The sequence below is a fragment of the Onychomys torridus genome, chromosome 14, assembly GCF_903995425.1.
Source record: "Onychomys torridus chromosome 14, mOncTor1.1, whole genome shotgun sequence".
Classification (NCBI taxonomy): Eukaryota; Metazoa; Chordata; class Mammalia; order Rodentia; family Cricetidae; genus Onychomys; species Onychomys torridus.
In genome coordinates this window covers 39,679,381-39,703,889 of record NC_050456.1, presented here as the reverse complement: position 1 = coordinate 39,703,889, position 24,509 = coordinate 39,679,381, and the positions used below count along the sequence as shown (strand labels likewise).

Genomic DNA, 24,509 nt, shown 5'->3' with positions numbered 1-24,509 from the left:
CCCCCCCCCCCAATGTAAACAGACGTCAAAGAGATGTGACTTTAATTTTTTTATTTTAAAGGCAGCCGCTCGCGTTTAATCTTGGATACGACACCAGGTATTCCTCCAGGGCTGAAGAGCTCTCCATCAGCCCAAATGAACACCTCGTTCGTTTATCGAGGGTGATGGACACGGTAGGAACCGTAGACCGTTAGAGACCTAGGGGGTAAGTATATGAGGCTTCCTCCACAGCTCGACAGATTCGGTTGCCGTGGAAAAGGAAAATAACAACACAGAGAGCACTGTCTAACAGAGCATCGCAAGAGTTAATTCTTAGGTGATTTTTAGAATTCACTTGGTGGGGGGGGGGGTAACTGGCTTTCCCTCCTCCGTGTCCCCAGGTTGTAACGAATCCGCGTCACAGGGTCCACGCTCACCTTGACTCCCTTGCCCCCACGTGTTCTCGGCTGTCCAGCGGCGCGGCGCCTTCTGGAGCCTGGAGCCTGGGATCTCAGACTCCACCGCGCACCGCCGCCCCTCAGCCCGGGGCCGGCGTCGGATGCGAGAGCCTGTGGCTAAGTACGCTCGCTTTTCCTCCGCTCTCAGAATGGCGGGTTCGCGGCGGTGGGGCGGGAGCGAGGTGGCCGGAGGGTCCTCCGGGGTGGGGAGCCGCCGCGTGCCCGCCGGTCGTGGGGCTGCGCAACGGGCAGCGCGGCGCAGCGGGAGGCCAGACAGCCCCGGGCCGGGGGCCTTGTCACCCGCGGGTAGTCACCTGGGACCCCCAGACACCGCCTGCCCGGGGCTGGAGGGCTCGGGGCTCGCCCCGCGGTGACCTTGAGCTTCAGACTCCCTGGCCTGAGCCTCCCTAGACGTCCCGGGGCTCCTACCCGCTCTGGAAGACGAGGGCTCGGCCCCTTTCCTTTGCTCTCGTCTCGGAGGACGCTCGGGTTTAGAGCTTTCCCCTTGCGCCTTGCTGGAGGCTGTTAAAACAGTGTAAGCGAAGATAAAACGGGGGAAGATAGCAACGTGAGTGACAAGTTTTTTTTTTGTTTTTTTTTGTTTTGTTTTGTTTTGTGGAGCTGAGGATCGAACCCAGGGCCTTGAGCGCTCTACCACTGAGTTAAATCCCAAACCCAAGTTTCGTCTCTTGTTATTTCAGCGGTGCACGTTCGTTCCGACGAGCCGAGAGTGAAAAGGCACCTCCAAGTCTCACCTTTGGAGAACCTGTTATTTTGTTGTTGTTGTTGTTGTTGCTAGTTAATGAGTTTTGTGGTTAATCATTTTGGTATGCTAATTTTCGCTTTTGTTGTCCCGTAAGTTTAATATGTTGGTTGACGATGGTACGAGTGTATTCAAAGACAGAGTGGCGATGTCAGATCTGCCAGAGACCTTAGAGATGAACTAACTTCCAAAATTTCTATGTAAAACTTAGATATGAAAAAAAAAAATGACCTCCCCCCCCACCCCAATTTCAAAACGCTGAGCAACAGCAGTCATTAAAGTGACTTGGATGATTTGAAATGGACTGTCAAACTTGGGGCTAACCTCCCAAGAAGTCTTGTTCTCATCCTCCAGTATTTGAGGATTCCTGTCTTGAGGCCAGACTTTGGATTGGGAAAACAATATGAATTCCTTTTCTAGTGCTTTTTGCTCTGATTAACAGAGTTAAGAGTTGTCTTATATTAAAGCTGGGTGTAGTGGCAACCTTTAATTCCAGCACTTGGCAAGCAGAGGCAGGCTGATCTCTGAGTTCAAAACTGCCTGGTCTACATAAGAGTTCCAAGACAGCCAGGGCTACACAGAGAAACCCTGTCTCAAAAAAAAAAAAAAAAAAAAAAAAAAAAGAAAGAAAGAAAGAAAGGAATGCCACAACAAACAAACAAAAAAGTTGCCTATTAATCCCACAGTTTGTCTAACTAAACCTCCTGCAAATAATCTAAATGGTCATGTGGAAGATAATAAAATAATTTAGATACTTGAACTCTCAAAATAGAGACTGATAGCCCTTGAACAAAAAGTAGCTCAGGGAATTATTATTTTTTTGTTAACATTTTTTAAACTATGTTTTTCTCCCCACCCCATTTCTCCCTTCCCCTCCCTTCTCACCCCTCCCTGTATACATCTATAGATAAATTTTATTTCACTGAAGCATTTGCAGATACGTTTCAGATATCATGAACTTTGGCCCTAATTGTTTCAGCCTTCTTAAGGACATTACACAGTCTCAGAACATTATTACACATAAGATGACATTTAGATTTTCCTAATTATCTAAAAAAAAATTCTATTATTGTTAGAATAGGGACTGCTGCCTTAAGCTCTTAAAAGACCAGGTCCCACAACTGGAAGTGATCTGCTGTCTCTCTCCCTTCCTCCCTTTCAAAATCAAAGCACAACGTACAACCAAGTGTAGCCCCTCCCAAACACCTGGTAACCGTGCCTTTGCACCCTGTTATGCAGCCTTGGGGAGCAACATCAACTCTGACTTTCTGACCTTGAGTCAAAGCACAAGCTGGAATCTTTGTGGGCTTCCACAGTGGTCCATACCTGTACCCACAGCACTTGTGAATATCCCAAGTTCAGTTCCAGCGTGGGCTACATAGAAAATTCTAGGACACCTGAGACCAGGTCTCAAAAAGCAGGACACAATTAATTATAGACATACTTAATAAATGTGAAGATGTAGTCAAAAATCAAAAGATCTTATAACACTTTGGGCTATATGGAGAATATTGTATAATAATTGTAGCTTATTGGATGTATCATACAGATGTTAGAGTGTAAGGGGGAAATCCTGGATTTTACAGTCTGAGTGCCTCTGGTGGTCCTGACCTGTTCTGGTTAATCTGAAAGTGTAAATTTAGTGTTTGAACTGTTAACTTTCTTTTAGAGTTATCGGAAGAATCCGAAGAAAAGTTTAAGGTTAGCATGACATTGTTTCTTTTTAATATATGCTAATGAACTACAAATTTCAGACTATATAAACGAATTTCACTTAGTAAAGAGGGGCCGCAGCTGTAATTAGGTGATGGAACACTTGCTAGCATGCACGACGCTCTGATTTTGATTTATACTATCATTCATTTTGATAATGGAAATGACGAGGCTCTAAAGTAAATGAGCGGGGCTAGAGAGATGACTTAGTGGTTAAGAGCACTGGCTGTTCTTCCAGAGAACCTGAGTTCAATTCCCAGCACCCACATGGCAGTTCACAACTGTTTGTAGTTCCAGTTCCAGGGGATCTGGCACCCTCATACAGACATGTAGGCACATAAGATAAATGAATCATTGAAAATAAAAAAAGTATAAAATAAAATCAATCAGCACAGGGTGTGTGGTAGCACCTTTGACTCCAGCATTCACACAGTGGAAGGAGAGAACCATCTCCTACGTTGTCCTGTTGCGTGCATGCTAAGACAAATGAAGGCAAGCTTAGAAATTTGGTTTTTTGAGACAGGATTTCTCTGTAGCTTTAGAGGCTGTCCTGGAACTCGCTTTGTAGACCAGGCTGGTCTCGAACTCACAGAGATCCACCTGCCTCTGCCTCCTGAGTGCTGGGATTACAGGTGTGCGCCGCCACCACCCAGCTTAGAAATATTTTTTAAGCCATGAGCAGCTGAGCAGGTAGAGGTGCTTGCTGCACGAGGGAGGCAGAGGCAAGCAGGTCTCTGAGGACAAGGCTAGCCTGGTCTACATTGAGAGACTTTGTCTCGAAAAACAAAACCAAACAAACAAAATGAGCTAGCCAACAGAAATTCATGTTTCATTAAAAGAGCCTTCCAAAGTCGTATAATAATGCATTCAATTTTCAGGTAAGAAATCCAGCCTCACTGAAGACATTCAAGGAAAAGGCGGGGCAGTTGCTTTTCCAGAGCAGAAAGGAAACTCATGCATCAGCAAAGGTTTGCACTTGATGGCTAGCAGCCTGCCTTTACTCTTAAGTTCTCTACTTCTATGAGATGTTGGTTAGCCACAAAACTAGCACTGTCCCTATGGTTATTCGCAGACCTAAGTGAAAGCTCTCCAGGTTGCAGAGGGATAACCAGAAAGTAACCCTGTTTTAACATTTGCCCCTACAGTAACAAGCCATTTGAAGTGATCTCGGGAAATCAGAATCAAATAAAAGAATAACCAGGACTGGAGAGATGGCTCAACAGTTAAGAGCACTTGCTGCCCTTCCAGGAGGTTTCAGTACCCATGTCAGGCTGTAACTCCAGCTCCAGGGGATCTCATACCCTCTGCTAGCCTCTGGAGGTACCTGCACTCACATGCATATATCCACACATAGACACGGGCTCACACAAAAAGGAAGAGATTGTTAGAGACATATTAAGAGACAGTAATAAAGTCACTTAGTCAGGCATGGTGGTGCACACCTGTAACCCCTGCACTTGGGAAGTATTTGGGCAGGAGGGTCAGGAGTTCAAAGTCGTCCTTGGCTACAGAACAAGTTAGAGGCCAGCCTGAGCTACATGAGACCAGAGTGACAGGAGCATGAGAGGATTGGGACATCCCAGTGTACCAATCCCTGATGCAACATTTCAAGATTTCCTGTATCATGCCACTCATGTGTTGCTGAAAAAGTCAAGAATTTTAACCTGAAGAAACATGAGGTTAGACGTAGGGAAAAGAGCCGGATTTTGGTGTTATTATCATGTTAAGTTTTCAGGACCTCTAGGGAAGGAGATCAGAAGTGTTGTCATCATGTAAGTTTCTAAGGACCTCTAGGGAAAGAGATCAGAAGTGGGTTTTTTGTTGTTGTTTTTTGGTTTTTTGAGACAGGGTTTCTCTGTGTAGCTTTGCACCTTTCCTGGAACTCACTTTGTAGACCAGGCTGGCCTTGAACTCACAGAGATTCGCCTGCCTCTGCTTCCCGAGTGCTAGGATTAAAGGCGTTCGCCACCAACGCCCAGCCAGAAGTGTTATTATCAGTGTTATTGTCATGTAAGTTTCTCAGGATCTCTAGGGAAGAAGAAGTCTCATTTTTGGTATGAACTGGAGATAGGCTGGTTTATAAGAGCCTTATATTGGCAGTGTATTAATAAAGCAAGCATGTTTCATTGTAAAGTTCCCATAAAACAGTAGCTTTACTACTTAATTTTATGCACGTTACATTACCAAACGGATACCTCAGGATACTTTCCATTCTTTGTATAACTTAGAAAACTGTGTATTTGTATGTCAGCCACATGGATGCAAGCACCAGAAGAGGGTGCTTGATCCTTTGGAGCTGGAATTATAGGTGCCCATGAGCAGCCTGATGTCTTGGGTGTTGGGAGCTTGAACTCTGGTTATCTGGAAGAGCAGTAAGCACTCTTAACTTATGAGCATTTCTGTAGCCTCTTTATTCTGAGATTATTACTGGCTCACGTAGAATTGTGACATTAGAGATCACGTATGCCCTTTATCCAGCTTTGCACAAAAGCAACATCTTAGAAAGCTAGCGTGCGGGGTCTCGCTTGGGATACAGACAGAATTAGTCCTGGTACAGTACATTTCTATCTCAGGTCTCATGTAGCAGCACCTCACTCCTCTCTACCCCCACTTCTATTGCAACTGCTGCCTTGTTCTACGTCCATGATTCTGTATCATTCCAAGAGGTTTCAGCCAGGCATGGCGGTGTACGCCTTTAATCCCAGAACTCAGAGTCAGAAATAGGAGGATCTCTGCGTCTGAGGCCAGCCTGCTCTATATAGTGAGTTCCAATCCAGTCAGCACTACATAGTGAGACCCTGTCTCCAAAAAAGGAAAGAAAGAGAATATTTCATAAAGTCATACAGTATGTAATCGTTCAGAATTGACTGTCTTCCGTTGAGTATTGAGTACTAGCAGTGTGACGGTTTTAGCTCGGGTGGACTGGTCCTCCCAGTTTGGTCTTCCTTGAGTGTTGAGTACTAGCAGTGTGACGGTTTTAGCTCAGGTGGACTGACCCTCCAGTTTGGTCTTCCTTGAGTATTGAGTACTAGCAGTGTGACGGTTTTAGCTCGGGTGGACTGACCCTCCAGTTTGGTCCTCCTTGAGTATTGAGTACTAGCAGTGTGACGGTTTTAGCTCGGGTGGACTGACCCTCCAGTTTGGTCCTCCTTGAGCTCCTGCAGTCCTTGTCGTTAGCATCGTCTCACCGGTGGAAGGAATCCCGCTGAGATCTTAGTAAGAGTTGCACTAAGTGTGTGTATTAGTTTGGGGGAAGTTGGCATTCTTATTATATTGAGTCTGTTAGTCTATGAACAAAAAATGCCTCTCCTTTTTGGTATTTCTTTAATTAAATTTTTTTTTTTGTTTTCATGTAACGTACTTAGATCATTCCCTCCCCAACTACTCCCAAATCCTCCTTACCTCCTTAACCTATCGTCTTTCTTCAAAAACCAAGAAACAAAACCCCACAGAAACAAACATCAGAACAAAGAGACAAAAAGATGAATAAAACATGCCAGAACCAAGCAAAAAGAAACAGAAAGCCCTCAGGAATGGTGCTGAGTTCATTTCTTGTCGTCTAAATACTGCCTCTCCATTTTGGGGGGTTTTGATGTCTTTCTATAGTTTTCAGGATCTAAATGTTGTACGTGTTTTGATAGGTTGACCTCTGACTCTTTCTGGAAGGGAATCACGGTAATTAGTATTACATTTAATTCCATTGCGCATGTGCTTGTTGCTAGTTGTGGAAGTGCAGTTTGGTTTGTGTGTGTGTGTGTGTCACTAAGACCTTGCTGGGCTCCCACTGGGTTCTGAGTTCTTTGTAGTTGATTGTTTGGGAGAGTGTGTCATCTCAGATGGGGATAGGTCTGTGGCCCTCTTCCAGCCTTTATGTCTTGGGCCTCCCTTCCTTGCTTCACCACACTTAGTAATGGTCTCGTTGTACCTTATAGCAGGCATCTTTGTCTGCAGAGTCCCAAGAAGCCCAGGCTGGCCTTGAACTTACCTCGTACAAAGTTGAACCTCTTGCCTCCACTCTACCTCCCCAATCCTGGGATTACTCATAACACTCAGCTGCTTGCTTCCAGTCTTAGTAGCAAGTATTCCCACTTCCAGTAGGAATGTGGGTTGAATTTTTGTCATAACTGCCAACACTCAGGAAGCCAAGGCAGGGGGAGCATGGGTTTGAGACAAGCCCAAGCTACACAGTGAGACCTTGTCTTGAGGAAAACAAATATCTCAAGGAAAAACAAAAAATAATACCTTTTTGAGGCATGAAGGACTATAATTTATATTAATGTGGAGTTCAGTGAGTTTATGCTGTTCAAGGTTCATTCACCTGCTTGAATTCGTAGGTTTATGTCTTTAGCCAAATGAGGAAACCTATCAGTCCTTATGTATCTCCCCGGCTGAGAGGGGCTAACATGGCGCACATTCCCTGTGTGTCCTCTGCTAGCACCACAGGAGGCCTGATCATGGGAAGAAGGACAAAAACGCAAACCCTGAATCTCCACCAGGCCTTGTTGAGTACAAGAGAGGAGGACGACAGGTACCTCGGGCCTGCCGGTCTCTGGAAGGTTTCACTGACTGTTAGGTCTTGGCCCTGCTGATGGGAATAAAATCTGTTCTTTTATCAACCTTCTCTTGACACCACTCTAGTCCAAGTGTAAGAGTAGCTCATTGCAGCCTCTGGGGGGGTTAAGTCTAGGCTTCCCATTTGGCTTACGCTAATGGTGGTAGGGATATGGGCCGTTGGAATTTGTGTTGTTTCCTGTTTCTGTTTTTAGCAGTGGTGTTTGCTAGTACACTGTGTGTGTGTGTGTGTGTGTGTGTGTGTGTGTGTGTGTGTTCCTATCTTTTGCTGATCCTTTGTTGGTGTTTTGATTAGACTAAGGCTTTGGGGAAGTCTTGTTTTTTACTGATCCCATTTGGAGGTTGCCAGCTTCTCTAGTTTGACACTTACAAAACAGAAAGCTCACAAAGAAATTCGTCCCTGTGCTTCTTAGATCCCAAGGCCCCTGTCAGTCTGCTTCTTGCTCACTACCTCTGTTTGCTTAGATTTCCTTTATATGTGATGCCCAGCTTTCCAGCTGTGTGTAGCAAGTGGATGAAGAAAAGGCACATCTGCACTACCCCTGAACAGTGCATGGTATTTGTAGAGGCCTGCTTCTTTGACTGGTCAGTGGTACTTAACACCCGTGAAATTGCAGAACTGTTCTGCCTGGCACACAGCAGCAGAAGAATTTATATCCTGTTACTATTAAGGCATCCTCTGAAGTAAATACAGTTATGGTTTTCATTGGTCATTACTTCAGAGAAAACTGACTGGGCTGTAACATGCAGAATGAGGCCAGAACAGCACGTGCAGAAGCTCTAATGCTTTCCCTTATGTCTGACTTTGTAAAAATGTCAGTGGTCATCTAACATCTTAGGAAGGAGAAAAAGGATCAAAAACTCAGTGGGGGTGGGGTGGTACACTCATGGGACGGTTCAGGGGTTCAGAGCACTTGCTGCTCTTGGAGAACCCCAGCTCAATTCCTAGCGCCCACGTGGTAGCTCACAACCCCATGTAAGAATATGTAACCCTGTAACTTTGTTGGAGAATTCGAGTGTCGTTCATGAGCCAGTGTTGATTTGACCATAAATAAGATTTGCTAAAAGTAAATGGTGTCTGTCAGCAGTTGACAGGACCTTTGTATTACATAGATTAGTGACACAGATTAAAGTGACAACCAATAGGACAGCTAGGAAAATTTAGGAAGAATTTAAGAGTTTCCTTGGTTTCCCTCAAAGCCTTACTATGAAAGGGGCTTTATTAAGTTGCTTGGGCACTGTCTTATTGGATATGTGACTAAGACAGGGCCTGTGAGTTCCAGAGCTAGCATTAAAAAAATAACTTGACATTAAAATCTGTGAGATTATGGATGGTTTGTGATTATATGTAGTTAGAAATTTATAAAATAGAAACAGCTACCTTACTCTTTGAGTATCTTAAAAATGTATAAACTGATAAGTTTTGGTTTTTTTGTTTTTTTAACTTTGAAATCAGGTGATTGACAAACACATTGAAAGAATATGGCTGCACAGATACCAGAATCCGACCAGATAAAACAGGTAAGATACTATAATGAAGGGAAAAGGATCTTGGCCTGTCATGGTGTTGCATACCTTTAATCCCAGCATTCAGGAGGCAGAGGCAAGCTGATCTCTCTGAGTTCAAGGCCAGCCTGGTCTGCACAGTGAGTTCTAGGACAGCAGGGCTATGTAGAAACACCCTCTCAAAAGGCAATAGAGGTGGGCCAGCCTGAGCTACATGCTTGAGGGTGGAATTATCATGAGTTAAATATTTACTCAAAACGAAGAATATATGTCCCCAAACCACATTTTAAAATATTAAATGCCTATGAGATGACAAAAAGCATTTTCTGTTTTGCTTTTGAGGCCACAAAAGCATCTTATTATGTTGCTCAGTTGGGCTTCTAAGCCTTTACACTCAAGTGATCCTCCTCCTCAGCCCCTTAAGTAGCCAGGATATCAGACATCACCACTGCAGCTGGCTGTAAAAACTGTATTGGACCAGTGGGTGAGGAGAAAAGTACAGCTAGAAAGTAAGACCCTGTGTTGTCCATTAAAGCTGCTTAGTTAGCAAAGGAGTCCAAGCGAAGGGACGGGGTGCCAGGATGTTTCAGAGCATCTTTGCTGTAAGCCTGTGTTGAAAGCACTTCTTATTTCTAGTTTAAGGAGTTCCTGGGAACCTACAATAAACTTACAGAGACCTGCTTTTTGGACTGTGTTAAAGACTTCACAACAAGAGAGGTGAAGCCTGAAGAGGTAGGAAACGTGTTGCTCACTAAAAATTCCCCACGTTTGTTATAAATCACAGAAGCCATCTAAGCATGTCATTTGTTCTGACTGGGCTGCCACTGACATACCATTGCTTAGAGAAACCAAGTCAGTCATGAACCCTTGACACCAAGATCATGATGCCCAGTGGGACTTGACAGTCGCACTGACCAGGCGTGGAATGGATGGCCGAGGTGCACTTGACAGCAGATGGTCTCTGTTTGCCTGGTGGTCAAGTCGGCAGTGCTAAAGAAGCCTGGCCCAGCTCTCATCTGGCCCTGAGAACTTAGGCTGGCTTTAGAAAACGTGAAGTGTGGACATGGTGGTACATAACGCTCGCGTAGACTAAAACCCAGTTCTAATCAGCATCTCAACTTTGTCCTTAGAAAGATGTTTCTATATCTGCTGAGAAGTCAATAAACATTGTGCCAAGATCTAATTTCATTTGTAATTTAACTTACAAAGTTTAAGAGAGATACCAAGGATGATATTAATTTTTTAAAGGAATATGTTTTCACTATTCCTTGCCAATTTCATACTTGTAGATGATGGACCTTGATCGTGTGATACTCTTGTTTTTAAAAACCATACTTTATCTATAGATATATAATTTACATACTAAATAACACTATAGTAGAATGTTTTGATAGAAAACAGGAAAAGGGGGCAAAGATTAAGGTTGTAAAATTTTTAGTCCCTTTTCCAAAATGGGACAGATGTACTCAGTGACCAGTCATGCCAAGTTCGATGGACTTGAAAAACAAACCCAACCTCCAGTCCTGCCTCAGGAATAACACATGCCAGATTCTCCTCCATGCAGAAGAGGTTCTTACTATTTGAATATCCAGAATCCACCATGAAAAAATACAAATTACCACAGATTAAACTAGGAAAAAATAGCTTTATTATCCCCTTTCATGACTGAGGTGTGTCCTTCTGCCCACAGTCCATCCTTATCACCTCACATTACCTTCTCTTGGTCTCCTTTGTGAATTTTGGTACTTTACCTGCATTTATACCCATTTACATACATACATGTATGTATACGTTATCGTCTAGGGTCTGCCTGTGGGGGGAACCTGGAAGGTTCACTCTTTCTGAGCTTGGGTCACCTCAGTTGATATTAAAAAGAAAAGGGTTAAAGTGGGTGAAGTTACATGTGCTTGGAAACCCTAGCATTTGGGAGGCTAAGGCAGAAGATTCTGGAATCCTAGACTGGCCCTGGCTGCATAACAAGAGCTTGCTCAAGAGAAAAGTAAAGGTTGTAGTTAAGACTGTGCAGAAACAAGTTTCTCATGAAAAAGGAAGAAACCTTCTGCTGGGTATATGTTTATAATCTAGTTAAGAAGGTAGGGTTGTGGACCTTGAGTTCCTAGAAAATCTGGTCCAGACCTTCGTGAAGGCAGAGGGCACCATTGCTTCTGATACCTGTAGACTACAGGGATTTTATCATCTTCCAGTCTAGCCAGTGGATGGAAGCATAAACAGTTTGAAGCTGATTATTGCTTTAAGCCAAGAATGCATTTAATGTGCAGATCTACCTAAGGAAAAGCAAAGTTCCAGTGGTGGCTCCTTCAGAATACAAGAATGTTTATTTTTGTGTTGCCTTTTGGACCTCCCCCTTGTATTTCTAGGTTACCTGTTCAGAACATTGCTTACAGAAATATTTAAAAATGACACAGAGAATATCCATGAGGTTTCAGGAATATCACATCCAGCAGAATGAAGCTTTGGCAGCCAAGGCAGGACTCCTGGGCCAGCCCCGGTAGAAACTCCGAGACACAGACTTGCCCTGGGATTGCCGCAGCCGGTGCGCTGGCCATGCAGGTTCACCTGGTAGAACCCTGCAGCAGCGCAGCAGGAGTGGAGGGGAGCCAGCTGTCTAACTGCCTGACCAGTGGGAACCCCTGGAGAAACAAATCACCCTTCACCAGAAGGAAGCGGAATAGAAGGCCTTCCGCTTGTGAGAATGGTAAGAGGCGACATTGTTGAGGCCTTAAGATTCAGCTGCGTGGTCACCTTGATTACAAAAATAAACCATTGTTCCTTTCTTTGTGACTGTTAATTTTAAAAGCAAAATATGTGTCCAATCATGTATGAGTTAGAAAAAATTTATTACTAAAAGTAAAATAAATGAAAATATCACTGAGCGTTGTTTTTACTGTACAGAACACAGTATTCTGTCTGAGTTGTGATGCGCTGAGGTGTTCAGTCAGGACCATCCTTTAAGTACTTCTGTTCATACATGTCTGCCTCAAGTTGCTGGTAAATACACAAAACAGTTACTTGCTAATCATTTCAGCGCACTTTTTCCTTGCTTCTTTTGTTACATTAGATATTACACAGTCTTCTCCTAGCTGCATTTTAATAAATCTTTAGGGAACATCCCTTTTGAGGCTAGCTTGGAAATGTTTATGACTGTTATGCTCTATTACAGACTTAGAGTTTGTTTAAAAACTGGGAGTCCAGGCTAGTGAGGGCTCAGCAGCTAAAGGGACTTGGTAACAAGCCTGGCAACCTGAGTTCCATCAGTAGCAACCACATGGTACAAAGAGATCTGACAACTGACTATTGTCTCCTGCCCTCACTTATGCTGTGGTGCCTGTGTGAATGCATTCACACACACACACCCCAACATGAATGATTTGAGTGTAAATAATAACAGACAACAAATGTGACCAGTTGAGTAAAATGAACCAGTTAAATTTGCTAATAAACTCTAAAGCAAATTCATGCATTCACAGAAAATTCTAGCTGATAAGTTTAAGTACTTTGTTTTTGTTTTTAATGGAAATGGCAAAAGGAAGAGCTTCGAAGTGGCCTTTATTTGTTACCATCTAAAGTCACGTTACAGAACACCGTTAGCCTGTATTTACATTCACAAAGCTGTTTCTCTGTTTTGTCTCACGTTGGTGAGAAGTACCATTCTGCTTTAACATTGAAATGTGAAAACATACAATAACAAAGTACATGATTCACTATAGTAGAACACAGAAAATAAGCTAGTCTTACCTTAAAGAAAGAATAGAACCATAAATAGATACTACTTGAGAACCTTGAGGAGTCCACATCCATTGTTTCTGTGTAATCAAGTCCCCCATGATTAGATAATTTTTCACAAGGATAATTAAAGTTGTGCTCACCTGGCAAATAAGGGGAATTTTGTACAATAGCATCTGAAATACCTCAGGAGGGAGGGTTTGTTTGAAAAACCTCAGAAGCTCCTTCGGCTGCCCACACACTAAAAGGGCATTGGTGAGATGTTCAATCCCTATTCCAGGCTCTCCTGAAACAGATTGGTACATGTTAAGCAAGAAAAAAAATGGTTGTTTTAATGGTTGTTTAATAACTATATGTATGGGGGGGGGGCGGTCTATGAGTGTGTGTACACATGAGTGCAATATCTGTAGTAGCCAGAAAAGTCTGATTCCCTGGAACTGGAGTTGGGGAGTCTTGTTTGTTTTGAGGTAGGGTCTCTATGTAGTCCTGGCTTGATATGTAGACCAGGCTAGCCTAGCCTCAAACTCAGAGATCCTCCTGCCTCTGCCTCCTGAGTACTGGTATTAAAGGTATGCGCCACCACACCTGACCTTCTGGAACTGGAGTTACAGATAGTTGTGACGTACCTGATGTGAATGTTGGGAATAGAACCAGAACCTCTTATAAACTAACTAGTACTCTGTAAGGAAAGAACAGTAGGAGCTTTAACTGCTGAGCCATCTCTCCAGAGCTCAGGCCAAGATTTTAATACTCTTTAAAATGGATAATCTACAAATTATCAAGAAAGCAACAAGCATTAAAAGGTAAATGCATATCAGCCAGGCGGTGGCACACTACTTTAGTCCCAGCACTCGAGAGGCAGAGGCAAGCAGATCTCTGAGTTCCAGGCCAGCCTGGTCTACAGAGCAAGTTCCCGGACAGCCAGAACTGTTATAGAGACAAACCCTGTCTGGAAAAATCAAAAAGAAAAAACTCCTAAAAGAACCTAATGACTACGATGAGTCAAGAGCACAGCGGGGTTGGAGATTTGGCTCAGTGGTAGAGGGCTTGCCTAGCAAGCACAAGGCCCTGGGTTCGATCCCCAGCTCCAAAGAAAAAAACAAAAAACCACAAGAATGGGGGAGAATGCTGGGCTTCATGTGGAGCTGCCGCAGGGTGAATAACTCTATGAGGTTACACAGCTCACTCGCCTTTTCGGCATGCACACTTACATTGGGAATGTTCTGGACTGGGACATGGAGGGTGGCCATGCAAGGTTTTTTTAGTCATGTTTGGTAAAATATGAGAGCTGGAACATCTGGTGTGGTTATTAGTGTTTTGTCTGCATGTGTGTCTGTGCACTGTGTGCATGCAGGGTGTCAACAGAAGCCAGAAGAGGTCATTGCGTGCCCCTGGGACTAGATGGAGTTAGATGGTTGTGAGCTACCATGTGGATGCTGGGAATGGAACCTGAGTTCTCTGGAGGAGCAGCTGGTGCTCCTAACCATGGAGCCATCTCTCTAGCCCCATTTTGGTTGTTTTGAGACAAGATCTCACCATGTAGCCTTGGCTGGCCTAGAACTCACTATGTCAGTCAGGCATTAAGCTACTGCCTCTGTGGTTAAACTTTTAAAAAATAAACTGCATTATCAAAGCACCAAACAAGACTATATAACATGAATCACACGTTCTGATGAAAAAAGATAAGCCACTTTTGAGAAGGAAAAAACACCAAGTTTGCATTTTTGTTTCAATCATTCCCAAATTTGTACCTTACTCACCTGTAAGTTTAAACTATTATGTGATAGCTCTTTGGGAATAAAATGTGATATAATATGTATGTAGTTTTGTATTAGCACCAGAGATGTTCATCAGTTCTCAGACAGTAGATGATTTAATTGAAGAGTGTACTTAGAATAGCCTACTGCATGCCTAGGCCCTATAATTAGTGTACACTGATATGTGCAGTTCACTATTAACAAAAACAGCCTGACATTTTTCCCTGTTGACTTAGAATTCAAATTTTAATTCCTCACATTTTCAATAAAAATTAAAGCTGAAAAGTTTTGTCCATTTCAATTTCTCCATGCCCAGGAAGCATCCAGGTGGTTCTGTGTGAATGTCTCAGTCCCATGCAGTATCAGGATCTGGACTCAAGTTCTACCACTGAGGTACATCGTAAACACATCCACAGCTTGCAATTACCCCAAATTTTATGAGCCCCCTTGGTATGGAATAATAGTTGAAAATGTGCTACACTCATTATGCTGTGGAATATTTAATGATGCAAAGATGTGTTGTATTTGTTCAACTGTGAAGCTGTGTTACTTTGCCTGGCTAAAACACCTGATTTGTCTACTAAAGAGCTGAACAGCCAAATAGCAAGGTAGTAAAGAGAAATAGATGGGGCTGATGGGCAGAGAGAATAAATAGGAGGAGAAATCGAGGGAAGAGAGGAGGATGCCAGGGGCCAGACACAAAGCCAGTCATGGCATAAGAAAGAAAGGAAGTAATAGAAAAAAAAAAAAAAAAAAAGGGTAAAAAGCCCAGAGACAAAACGTAGTTAAAAAAGAACAGGATAATTTAAGCTAGAAAAACTGACGTCACTGAGAAGCTCACAACCTTCTGGAACTCCAGTTCCAGGAGATCTGACTCCCCCTTCTGGCCTTTAAGGACACTTCATGCATGTGGTGCACAGACATACTCATAAGTAAATTAAAAGGAAAGAAAGAAAACAGGTGATGTGATATGCAGGGAACTTGTAAAGCTTGAGGACAATACTTAATAACATGTCACTGACTCTCCATTACCATCCGCTACCCCTTGTCTGCGTCAGCAAATTCTTTGCCCTAGCTGTACTCAGCACCAGAATCAAGACCCCATTACTACATTAGTACAGAGCAGAGCAGACATCATTGACTAACATTTTAACAATGATGTAAGGTCTTTGCAGGTGCTTTTAGAATTAGGTAAAAGTTAAATCACATGTGGTCATGAAGTATAGGCCTCTATTGGCCCCAAATTAACTAATTAATTAAATGAGATAAACTAAACAGTACAGTGGCCATTTGTAATCATTTTTTATCATTAAAGTATTTAGAATATTCAAATCAGGAAAAGTGGTTTTGCTCTTTGAGACAAGGTCTCTCCTTGTAGGCCTGGCTATCCTCTAGCTCACTAGGTAGATCAGGTTGTTACTGAACTCAGAGAAAGCCTCCTGTCTCAGCCTCCCATATGAGGGGTTAAAGGGATGTGAGACCATACATGGCAGGAGATTTTTTATTTCATTTGGTTTTTTGAGACAGGGTTTCTCTGTGGTTTTGGGGCCTGCCCTGGATCTTGCTCTCACAGAGATCCACCTGGCTCTGCCTCCTGAGTGCTGGGATTAAAGGTGTGCACCACCACTGCCCAGCAGGAAAATTTTTATAATGCATTTTAGATGATTTTTGGAGACACTCACTCTGTAGCCCATGCTAGCCTCAAATCCACAGGTATTTCGACTCTGCCTCTTGAGTTCTGAGATTACAAGTATGTTCTACCATATTCAGGTTAAAAATTTTGTTTCTTAACGCTGGGTGGTGAGAGGAGGTGAGTGTTTCCCCTCTCTATGTCATAGTCCAGGCTAGCCTCAAACTCAATCTTCCTGCCTCTGCCTCTCAAGTACTGAGTTTATACGAATATGCCACGATGCCTGGCGAAACAAATAGTTTTTAAAGAAAAATAATTTAAAATTTATAAAATCCCTAGGTGCATGCTCTTAATCCCAGCACTTGGAAGGCAGAGGCAGGCATTTCTCTGAGTTTGAGGCCAGCCTGGTCTACAAAGTGAGTTCCAGGACAGCCAGGGCTACACAGAGAAACCCTGTCTTGGAAAAAAACAAACAAAAACAAAACTTAGAAAAGAATGTTTTTATTCTTACCTCTAATTAAACAAATTTGTCCCATCTGCACCTCTTGCAAAAAAAATTCTTGTAGTTTTTCCTTCCTTGCTGGATCCCATAACTAAAGGATTTATAAAATATGTAACGATGAGTAACGAATGTAAGGTATATCGATGCTGTCAAAATTATTATTTTCAAAGTACCTCTTAACAAATAAATAACATCTTTAAAAAAGAAGCGACTCTTAGGCCAGGCTGGTGGACATATATCTGTGTTCTCAGCACTTGGGAGGCAAAAGCAGGTGGACAGAATGTTCCAGACCAGCCAAGACTACAAAATGAAGTTCTGTCTCAAAGATAAACAACATAAAAGACACCTCTTAACTCTCATCTCTAAATCCAATGGATGGCAAGTGTTTCTCTAATCAATTTCTCACATGGAGTTACAGTTTCAGGGGACAAGAGAATAGCATGGCATCAGTTAGTTGAGATGCTCATAGTAACCCTCATCTCTATTTTAGTAGCCCCGCCTTTAATAGCAGACCTTGGTATTGACACTGAAGGTAGCTTTGTTTGTTGAAGGATCATTTCCCTGTCTGGGTTATTGGCGGTACCTGGTAATTCAGCAGTAGTGATTTTCTGGACCGGGGGAGGGGGGACATTTTTGTCATTTACTTGTAATTCCTAGTCAATGAGCTAACAAAGCTTCTGTACTCACTTTCTCAGAGAGGGTCAGAGTGTATGGTTGGGGGTGGGGTGGCATGGTTGGCGACTTGGCTGCAGCCAAGACCACAGATGACATCATCAAGGCTACTGTGCCTAGGGCTGTGCTTTCAAGCAGATCTGAAAAGGGATCACCTTAGGTCAGTTAAAATGGGAACCATTAAATGATGATAGGTTTTACTGGGTACATGTTTAGCGAGCACTATCAAGAGCAGAGGTCTAGAAACAACTAGAATGGAGACCCCTGAGCCCAGCCCCTCCCCATAGTCTGTAAAAGGATTGGTAGCACGACCTACGCCCAGTCTAATGGCCTTTGGGGCTCAGGGTGGAGAATCAGGGATGGTTCCTTAGAAAAGAGCACTTGAAATAGGAAGGTTAATAACCTTTGATAAGCAACACAAGATTCCAGGGAATCTTTAGATTACACCAGAATGAATTTAACCAAAATAATAACGACCAGTTACTGAAGGCCAACCAGCTATGGAATAGGACTTATCCACAAATTATTAATCACACTTAGGAAGAATGGCAGTTATACAGAAGTCGGTGTGCCAAGATACAGCTGGCAAGATGGGAAGTTACTATGAGGAAAGCCAAAGTCAATATGGAAGAAATGGAAATGAGTATGGGGTATGAGATAAAACACAGAAAAATAAGAATTGAATATTGAGTAGGGAAGATGAGGTGGTTGTTTATGCAAAATGAATTAAGGTCATAGCAGAGATGTCAATGACACCACAAATGGCATAAGGAGATGGGAGAAGCCATAACAAGCAAAAGGAGTGATTTACCTGTGAATACACGGCTGCAATGCCAACGGGAGCATGCAGGTAAATACTGACAGGACTGAAAAGTGGGACACATCTCAGGACAGCTAAGATCACTTTGGTAGGGGAGCAAGCTCTTCCAAGGAGAAAGGGTGGAGGTCTAGAGCCTGAGGGCATTCTGGTTTTCCCCAGAAAGAATCAACTGAGTGTGCTGGTCAAACTGTAGTGTTTAGGCTCCACCCAGACCTGCAAAGTAAATACGGGACCAGGGCTCAGAAGTCAGCATCTCCGACAAGCTCTCAGGTGCGCTTAGGCACTCCTCATTCTTTGACTCGCTGGTGCAGTTAGGGTTTCCTTGGCTATGTCTGACTATGTGAACCAACAAAGGTGTTCTGGTTTGGTCTGCTGATGTTTGTTCTGCATGTTTTGTTTGCATTTGTGCATGTGAGTGCAAGTGTGCATGTGTGTACGTGCACATAGAAACAATAGGATCCACCCAGGCACTGGGATTTCAGGCACACTCCACCAGATCCAGTTCTGTTGTTCTTGGTTTTTGATTGCCAGTGTGGGTTCTGGGGATCAAACTCGGGTCCTCATACTTGCTCAGCGAGCACTGTACTGAATGAGCTTTCTCCCAGCCCTGTTAAGACAGAGTTCTGCTATGCAACCCAGGCTGGCCTTGAACTCACAGTCCTCCTGCCTTAGATTCCTAAATGCAATAGGACTACAGATACGTCCCACCACATAATGGCAGGCTTCTGTCTGCACTTTCTCCTTTCTCAAGGCCATAGTTATATCTAATGAGGTGGACCTGTGGAGCATAGGTAGGAAAGGAAGGCCCTGGTGTGAGGAGAAAGGAAACACCATCAGAGGTATGAAGAGAGAATATTTGTTTTGGTTTATTCATCTACACAGTGAAAAAGTTAAGTTTAAGAATTATGTGAAAAAAATCTGGAAAGACCTGCTTCTTCATCTACCATACTTGAAGTCATTTGGGTTTTCATGATTTCAAATGCAGACTTGTCTGTCTTTAGCCCTTCACCTACCCAAACAATGTTCAACAGATATTTGATGGACAAACACTATTCTAGATGCAGAGTCAATGGAGAATAAAACACAGACAAGGTTGTGAGCAGCCTAGTCTAATAAATAAGAAACCATCTAATAGACACATACACACACACACACACACACACACACACACACACACACACACACAAGTGTAAAGGCAGCCATCATGGATACAGAGGAGGGCACAAGCTGTATCAGACCCTGCCCAAGTGAAACTGGTCAGGGAAAGGCATCTGTGTATACATGTGCCCTGCTCCTTGGACACTCCCTGTGGGCTTCCTTAAAAGTCAACAAATAGACTTTTCCCTTTTCTGTTCTTTTTTTCCTTGTCTCAACCCTCTAACTGGTGAGCACGAACTGCCTGTTCTCCCCAGCTAAGTCGCCTCTGCTCTAGCCAACCCAGTCACCACTGACAACACCAGAGACTGTGATTTTTATTGCTGCTCCCCTGTGTGGCTGTAATAACTTATTTTCCTTTCTAATCCTTCTAGCACACCCATTCCTGATCAATCTAAGGGTTTCTTTTTCTTTTTCTTTTTCCTTTTATTCGTTAAAAATGTTCCTGCTCCAAAATCATCAGTGGTTTCCTACTAAATCTGGATCCCTTAACCCAGGCTCAGACCAAGCCCTCTCAGATTCTGTCCCTACTAAGCTCAACTTCACCAGACACCGTTCTTGGCAGTGATTCCTTTGCAAAGCTGACTTACTGATCAGGCCCTGGCATAGTCCCTGCATCCCTATGCCTTCAACCCTAAAGACTTCCTGATACCATACCCCAAGTTCACTGTCATTCTTGACTCCGATCAGTGACAGCCCCAAAGCCTTATGTAGAAAAAAATTCATCTCCCCACCCCCCCAAAAAACCAGTCACAACAAATATTCCCTATTTTAGAATCTCTTTTCAGAACCTTGTCTCTCTATCATGAGCTGGAGTCTATCTCCTCTCTGCTTGAAATGGAGCAGTCCTTGGGTGGGGCCATGAGGAGAAGCATTGCCTGGCATGCTCTCCTCTCTCTGCATGTATTCCAATGCACTGCTGTTCTCCTCTGTGTTCAGTGCATATCCAGGATATGATATATACATACATGGAACTCAAACCAGTTCCAGTGAGGTCAACACCCAGCATTGTTGGGGAATACTATTTTAAGGTGTGTTGCTTTTGTTGATGTTGCATGTGTTTAACTCTGTGAAGCTGTGTTACTTTGTCTGCCTAAAACACTGATGGTTTGATAAAGAACTGAATGGCCAATAGTGGGAAAAGACAGGCGGGGCTGGCGGGCAGAGAGAATAAATAGAAGAAGAGATCTGGGAGGGGAAAAAAGAAGGAGCCAGAGAATGCAAGGGGCCGGCCACCCAGCTACACAGCCAGCAATGGAGTAAGAAAGACAGCTATATAGGAATAGAGAAAAGTAAAAGCCCAGAGGCAAAAGACAAATGGGTTAATTAAAGTTAAGGAAAGCTAGCAAGAAATAAGCCAAGCTAAGGCCAAGCATCTGTAATTAAGAATAAGCCTCTGTGTGTGATTTATTTGGGAGTTGGGTGGCAGGCCCCCAAAAAGAGACAGAAGATCCCAGAGAGTAAAAGGTAACCAAACACACAGCATCAGCTGCAAACATGAGGACATGCGCTCACAGTGAGATGACTGACTTGACAAATTGCCCTGGAGCCTGCCTCACGGAAGCCGAGTAGAAGGTGTCATGCCCACCCTAGCCGGCTCAAACCGCACTCAGGAGCCGAGGACTGTTTCACAGACACTAAGCTCAACCAAGCTGAAGAGCCGCTGTACTAATGCCACACTGAAAATGTTTTCTCTAGGATCTTGTTACACGTGTTGGCTTTGTTTGTCCACTGCCTTGCTTTGGGGTGATTCTGACACCCCTGTTACTGTTAATATCTGCCAGGCCTACCTGCTGGGGATGTCTTTCTGTATGCTGTGAATGTGTTGCTCTGATTGATTGATAAATAAAATGCTGATTGGCTAGTATCCAGACAGGAAGTATAGTATAGGCGGGACAAAGAGAAAGGAAAATTCTGGAAAGTGGAAGGCTGAGTCAGGAGACGGTGCCAGCCGCCACCACCATGAGAAGGAAGATGTAAGGTACTGGTAAGCCACAAGCCACATGGCAACTCATAGATTAATAGAAATGGGTTAATTTAAGATATAAGAACTAGATAGCAAGAAGCCTGCCATGACCATACAGTTTATAAGTAATATAAGTCTCTGTGTGTTTACTTGGGTCTGAGTGGCTGCAGGAGCTGGGTGGACACAGGAAACCTTCAGCTACACCTACCTTAGTGCCTCACACATAATTGGACCTTAAGTAGGCACAGGTGACCGCCTGGAAGATGGAGTGAGGCTCTTGCACTTTTGCGTTCATGGGAGTTAACTAAAGCTGAGCCAATAACCAAGATGACCAGGTTCTCTTTAAAAATTGTTAATGGGGGGGGGGGGGGGCGGCTGAAGAGATAGCTCTGTGGTTAAGAGCACTGGCTGCTCTTCTGTAGGACCAGGGTTCAATCCTTGTGTAACTCCAGACCCAGGGAGTCAGATGCTCTCTTCTGACCCCCACAGGCAGCAGGTGTGCACGTTGTGTGTAGACAGACATGGCAGGAAAAACATCCATACACATTTAAAAAAAGAAAATAAATAAAATGACCAATCCAGGACAGTGAATGGCTCAGCAGTGCTTTCCAGCAAACCTGACCACATGAGCGGATACCTGGGATGCAATGGGGGGAGGAGAGATTAGACCCCCTCAAGTTGTCTTCTGACCTTCGAATGTGGGCCATCCTTTGGCTGAAAAAACAAACAAACAAAACAATGGTGGTCACTCGCCTGTAATCCCAGCACTCGGGAGGCAGAGGCAGGCAGATCTCTGTGAGTTCCAGGCCAGCCTGGGTTACAGAGAGAGTTCCACAAAAGGTTCCAAAGCTACAGAGAGAAACGCTGTCTCAAAAAAACAAAAACAAAAAAACATAAAAACTCAACTAGTCAATCATATCCCTTGTTGGCTGGCCTGGAGACCTATGTACCCTGTGAGGTTATACGGGAAGTGCAAGTTTCTCTTCTTTCTTCTAAGTGAAAAAGTGCCTGTCCCTACATTTGCTCTCCACACGCCTTTCTTTTTTTATAGTGTCTTTTTTGGCCCAGGCTAACCTCAAACTCTTTTCTGTCTCAGCCTCCCAAATGCTGATCCTTCACACGTGTGCACTGAGCCCTGTTCATACTAAAAAACAAAAACAAAACAAAAAAAACACATTATTTTCTATGTGTATGGGTGTTTAACCAGCCTGTGTATCTGTGAGCACATGCCTGGTGCCTCTTGGAGGCCAAGAGAGGGTGTTTGATTCCCTGGACTGGGTTACAAATGGTTTGTGAGCCATTATGTAGGTGCTAGGAATCAAACCTGGGACCTCTGGAAAGGCAGCCAGGGGTCTTAACCACTGAGCCATCTCTCCACCACTCCTACCGTGTGTCCTTATCAAACCGACTTTTCCCTTCTTTGCTTCCCCTCTGTAAAGAAGGTTGAAAGTCGGTAAAGCAGGTGTCCGGCACTGGCAGGACTCCCCTTGGGTTTCTAGAAGGCTCCGTAGCGGGTCTGCACTTCACCTGCCTGGCCCACGCCTGGGCCTTGGGCTCTCCAGCTCTTCTCCCTGCAAACACAGGCACGGGCGGCTTGGGAGCGCCAGATGGCCTGGGCCCGGGTCCCAGGGTCCCGGGGGCGCCAGCCTGGGAACCGGCCCCGGCTCGGCCGCCCTCCCTCCCTCCCTCCGGCCGCCCTGGCACTCACGGTCCCGCAGGCAGCGCCGGAACCCGGGGTCCCTGCGCCGCCTCCGGTCCAGGTAGACGCAGTAGCCAAGCAGGGCGACAGCGCCGCCCGCCGCCAGGGCCGCCAGGAGGCCGACGCGGAGGCGGACGCTGGGCATCGGGCTGCCCAGCGAGCGTTGGGCGCGGGCCGGCCACGCGTGAGCAAACCCGGGGTCCCGAACCCAGGTCCGCAGGACTCGGAATTCCGAGCCTTCTGCAGACAAGACCCACCCCTGCGGCTTGCCGGCCTTCTTAGGCGGCTTGCATTTCCCTTGGATTCATTGGGTCCCAGATCAGCACGGGTTATCTCAGCCTATTCCCAGCCGGTGCTGGCCAGCCTGCTCTCCTGGGTGCCCTGGGCATCCAAGTTCTCCACCCGCCGTAACTCAGCAGAACGAAAGGATTCTGAAGCAATTGGTCTAGACGACAACACGAAAACCAAATTGTTATTTTGTTGGTGCTTTTCTTTTTGTGTTTGCTTTATTCAGCAGACACAACAACAACAACAACAAATTGCCAGATTTTTGCCCCAAAATACCATAACCCAGATAACGACAAAAAAAAACCCTAAAATTTGTTTTTTTCTTTTTACTTATGTGTATGGGTGTTTTGCCTGAATGTATGTGTGTCACCTGCAATGCCTGGTTCCTGCAGAGGTCAGAAAAGAGGGGGTCTGATCCCCTGGAATTGGAGTTACTAAGGGTTGTGAGCTACCACGTGGGTGCTGGCAAACCTGGTCCTCTCCAAGAGCAACAAATGCTCTAACCATTGAGCCATCTCTTCTAGGCCCATTTTAATCTTTCAACAGTGTTCCGTGTAGCTCATGGTGGCCTGGTACTCTCCTGCCTCAAGTTCCAAGAGTACTTAAGTAATTTTTGTTGTGAGTTATACGACTGTTACCTACTAATTTGCTACTTAACTAGGGTTATTATTGTCACAGGAAGGCAATCCCGACTGATCTAATACTAGTGGGGTTGAGAACTAGCCGTGGCCCTTAGTCTTAGCCTTTGTGGAAGTTATATTCAGCTTTCATGAGTAGTGTATGTTATTCCTATGATAACTTGAGTCTTCTAGTTGGGAAATTTATTATGAAAACCTGTCTGTAAACACAGGCAATATCATGTCTGGTATAATCTGGCACTGTTGAGTCACGAGAATTTTCCTGGGGAGACACAACACACACATATTCACTCCAGATCGGGATCCCACGCACGGCCAAAGTATGGATTCCACCAAAGTCCAACTTAGCGACCAGTGAGTTTGATTTATTTACAGGAATGTGGGCCAGGGGTTACTTAGCGGAGCAGAAATGACTGGAAGACAGCTGAACTACCAAGGCCCACCCCAGCGTGGGTGACAGCTCACAGAAGCTGGAAACCTGGACCACACAGCCAGCCTGCAGGCAGCTCACTCAGTTGGAGCATCCTTTCCTGGTGACATTTCTAAACCTCTTCTGGGCAGCTTGGTCGGTCTCGAGTCTTCTTTGTAGCTTCCTTCCATCTGAGGGGGACTCAGCTTTTATTGTTTACTGTAGCTGGAGTTTCCCT

General features: G+C 44.4%; 2 protein-coding genes across 4 annotated transcripts; one reads left to right on the top strand and one right to left on the bottom strand.

Moving 5' to 3' along the window:
* The first annotated feature begins 243 nt into the window (after window positions 1–243).
* Window positions 244–11,884, top strand: Timm9 (translocase of inner mitochondrial membrane 9). Of its 3 annotated transcripts, XM_036206068.1 has the most exons (7): window positions 244–316; window positions 404–558; window positions 3,792–3,881; window positions 6,555–6,588; window positions 8,942–9,006; window positions 9,628–9,723; window positions 11,370–11,884. In XM_036206068.1, the coding sequence occupies exons 5-7, from the start codon at window positions 8,968–8,970 to the stop codon at window positions 11,502–11,504; spliced, it is 270 nt and encodes an 89-aa protein (XP_036061961.1). In that variant the 5' UTR covers window positions 244–316; window positions 404–558; window positions 3,792–3,881; window positions 6,555–6,588; window positions 8,942–8,967; the 3' UTR covers window positions 11,505–11,884. The 3 variants fall into 3 exon arrangements, with proteins under 3 accessions (XP_036061961.1, XP_036061962.1, XP_036061960.1); XM_036206069.1 differs by lacking the exons at window positions 3,792–3,881; window positions 6,555–6,588; XM_036206067.1 differs by lacking the exons at window positions 244–316; window positions 6,555–6,588 and having other exon boundaries at window positions 403–558.
* Tomm20l (translocase of outer mitochondrial membrane 20 like) lies at window positions 11,885–23,081 on the bottom strand. The gene is made up of 5 exons (XM_036206065.1): window positions 22,946–23,081; window positions 22,765–22,808; window positions 16,634–16,715; window positions 12,879–13,021; window positions 11,885–11,997 (listed from the first exon to the last, which is right to left on the bottom strand). The coding sequence occupies exons 1-5, from the start codon at window positions 23,079–23,081 to the stop codon at window positions 11,944–11,946; spliced, it is 459 nt and encodes a 152-aa protein (XP_036061958.1). The 3' UTR covers window positions 11,885–11,943.
* Between the last annotated feature and the right edge of the window lie 1,428 nt (window positions 23,082–24,509).

What these genes read in the sequence shown, in the direction of transcription:
- Timm9 (XM_036206069.1), top strand. Translation starts at nt 8,968, where the DNA reads ATGGCTGCACAGATACCAGAATCCGACCAGATAAAACAG. An exon ending in AATCCGACCAGATAAAACAG is followed by an intron (nt 9,007 to 9,627) that starts GTAAGATACTAT and finishes TCTTATTTCTAG; the next exon opens with TTTAAGGAGTTCCTGGGAAC. An exon ending in GAGAGGTGAAGCCTGAAGAG is followed by an intron (nt 9,724 to 11,369) that starts GTAGGAAACGTG and finishes TTGTATTTCTAG; the next exon opens with GTTACCTGTTCAGAACATTG.
- Tomm20l (XM_036206065.1), bottom strand. Translation starts at nt 23,081, where the DNA reads ATGCCCAGCGTCCGCCTCCGCGTCGGCCTCCTGGCGGCCCTGGCGGCG. An exon ending in ACAAATTTGTTTAATTAGAG is followed by an intron (nt 13,022 to 16,633) that starts GTAAGAATAAAA and finishes AATCTGTTTCAG; the next exon opens with GAGAGCCTGGAATAGGGATT. An exon ending in AAATTCCCCTTATTTGCCAG is followed by an intron (nt 11,998 to 12,878) that starts GTGAGCACAACT and finishes TGTATTTACCAG; the next exon opens with CAACTTGAGGCAGACATGTA.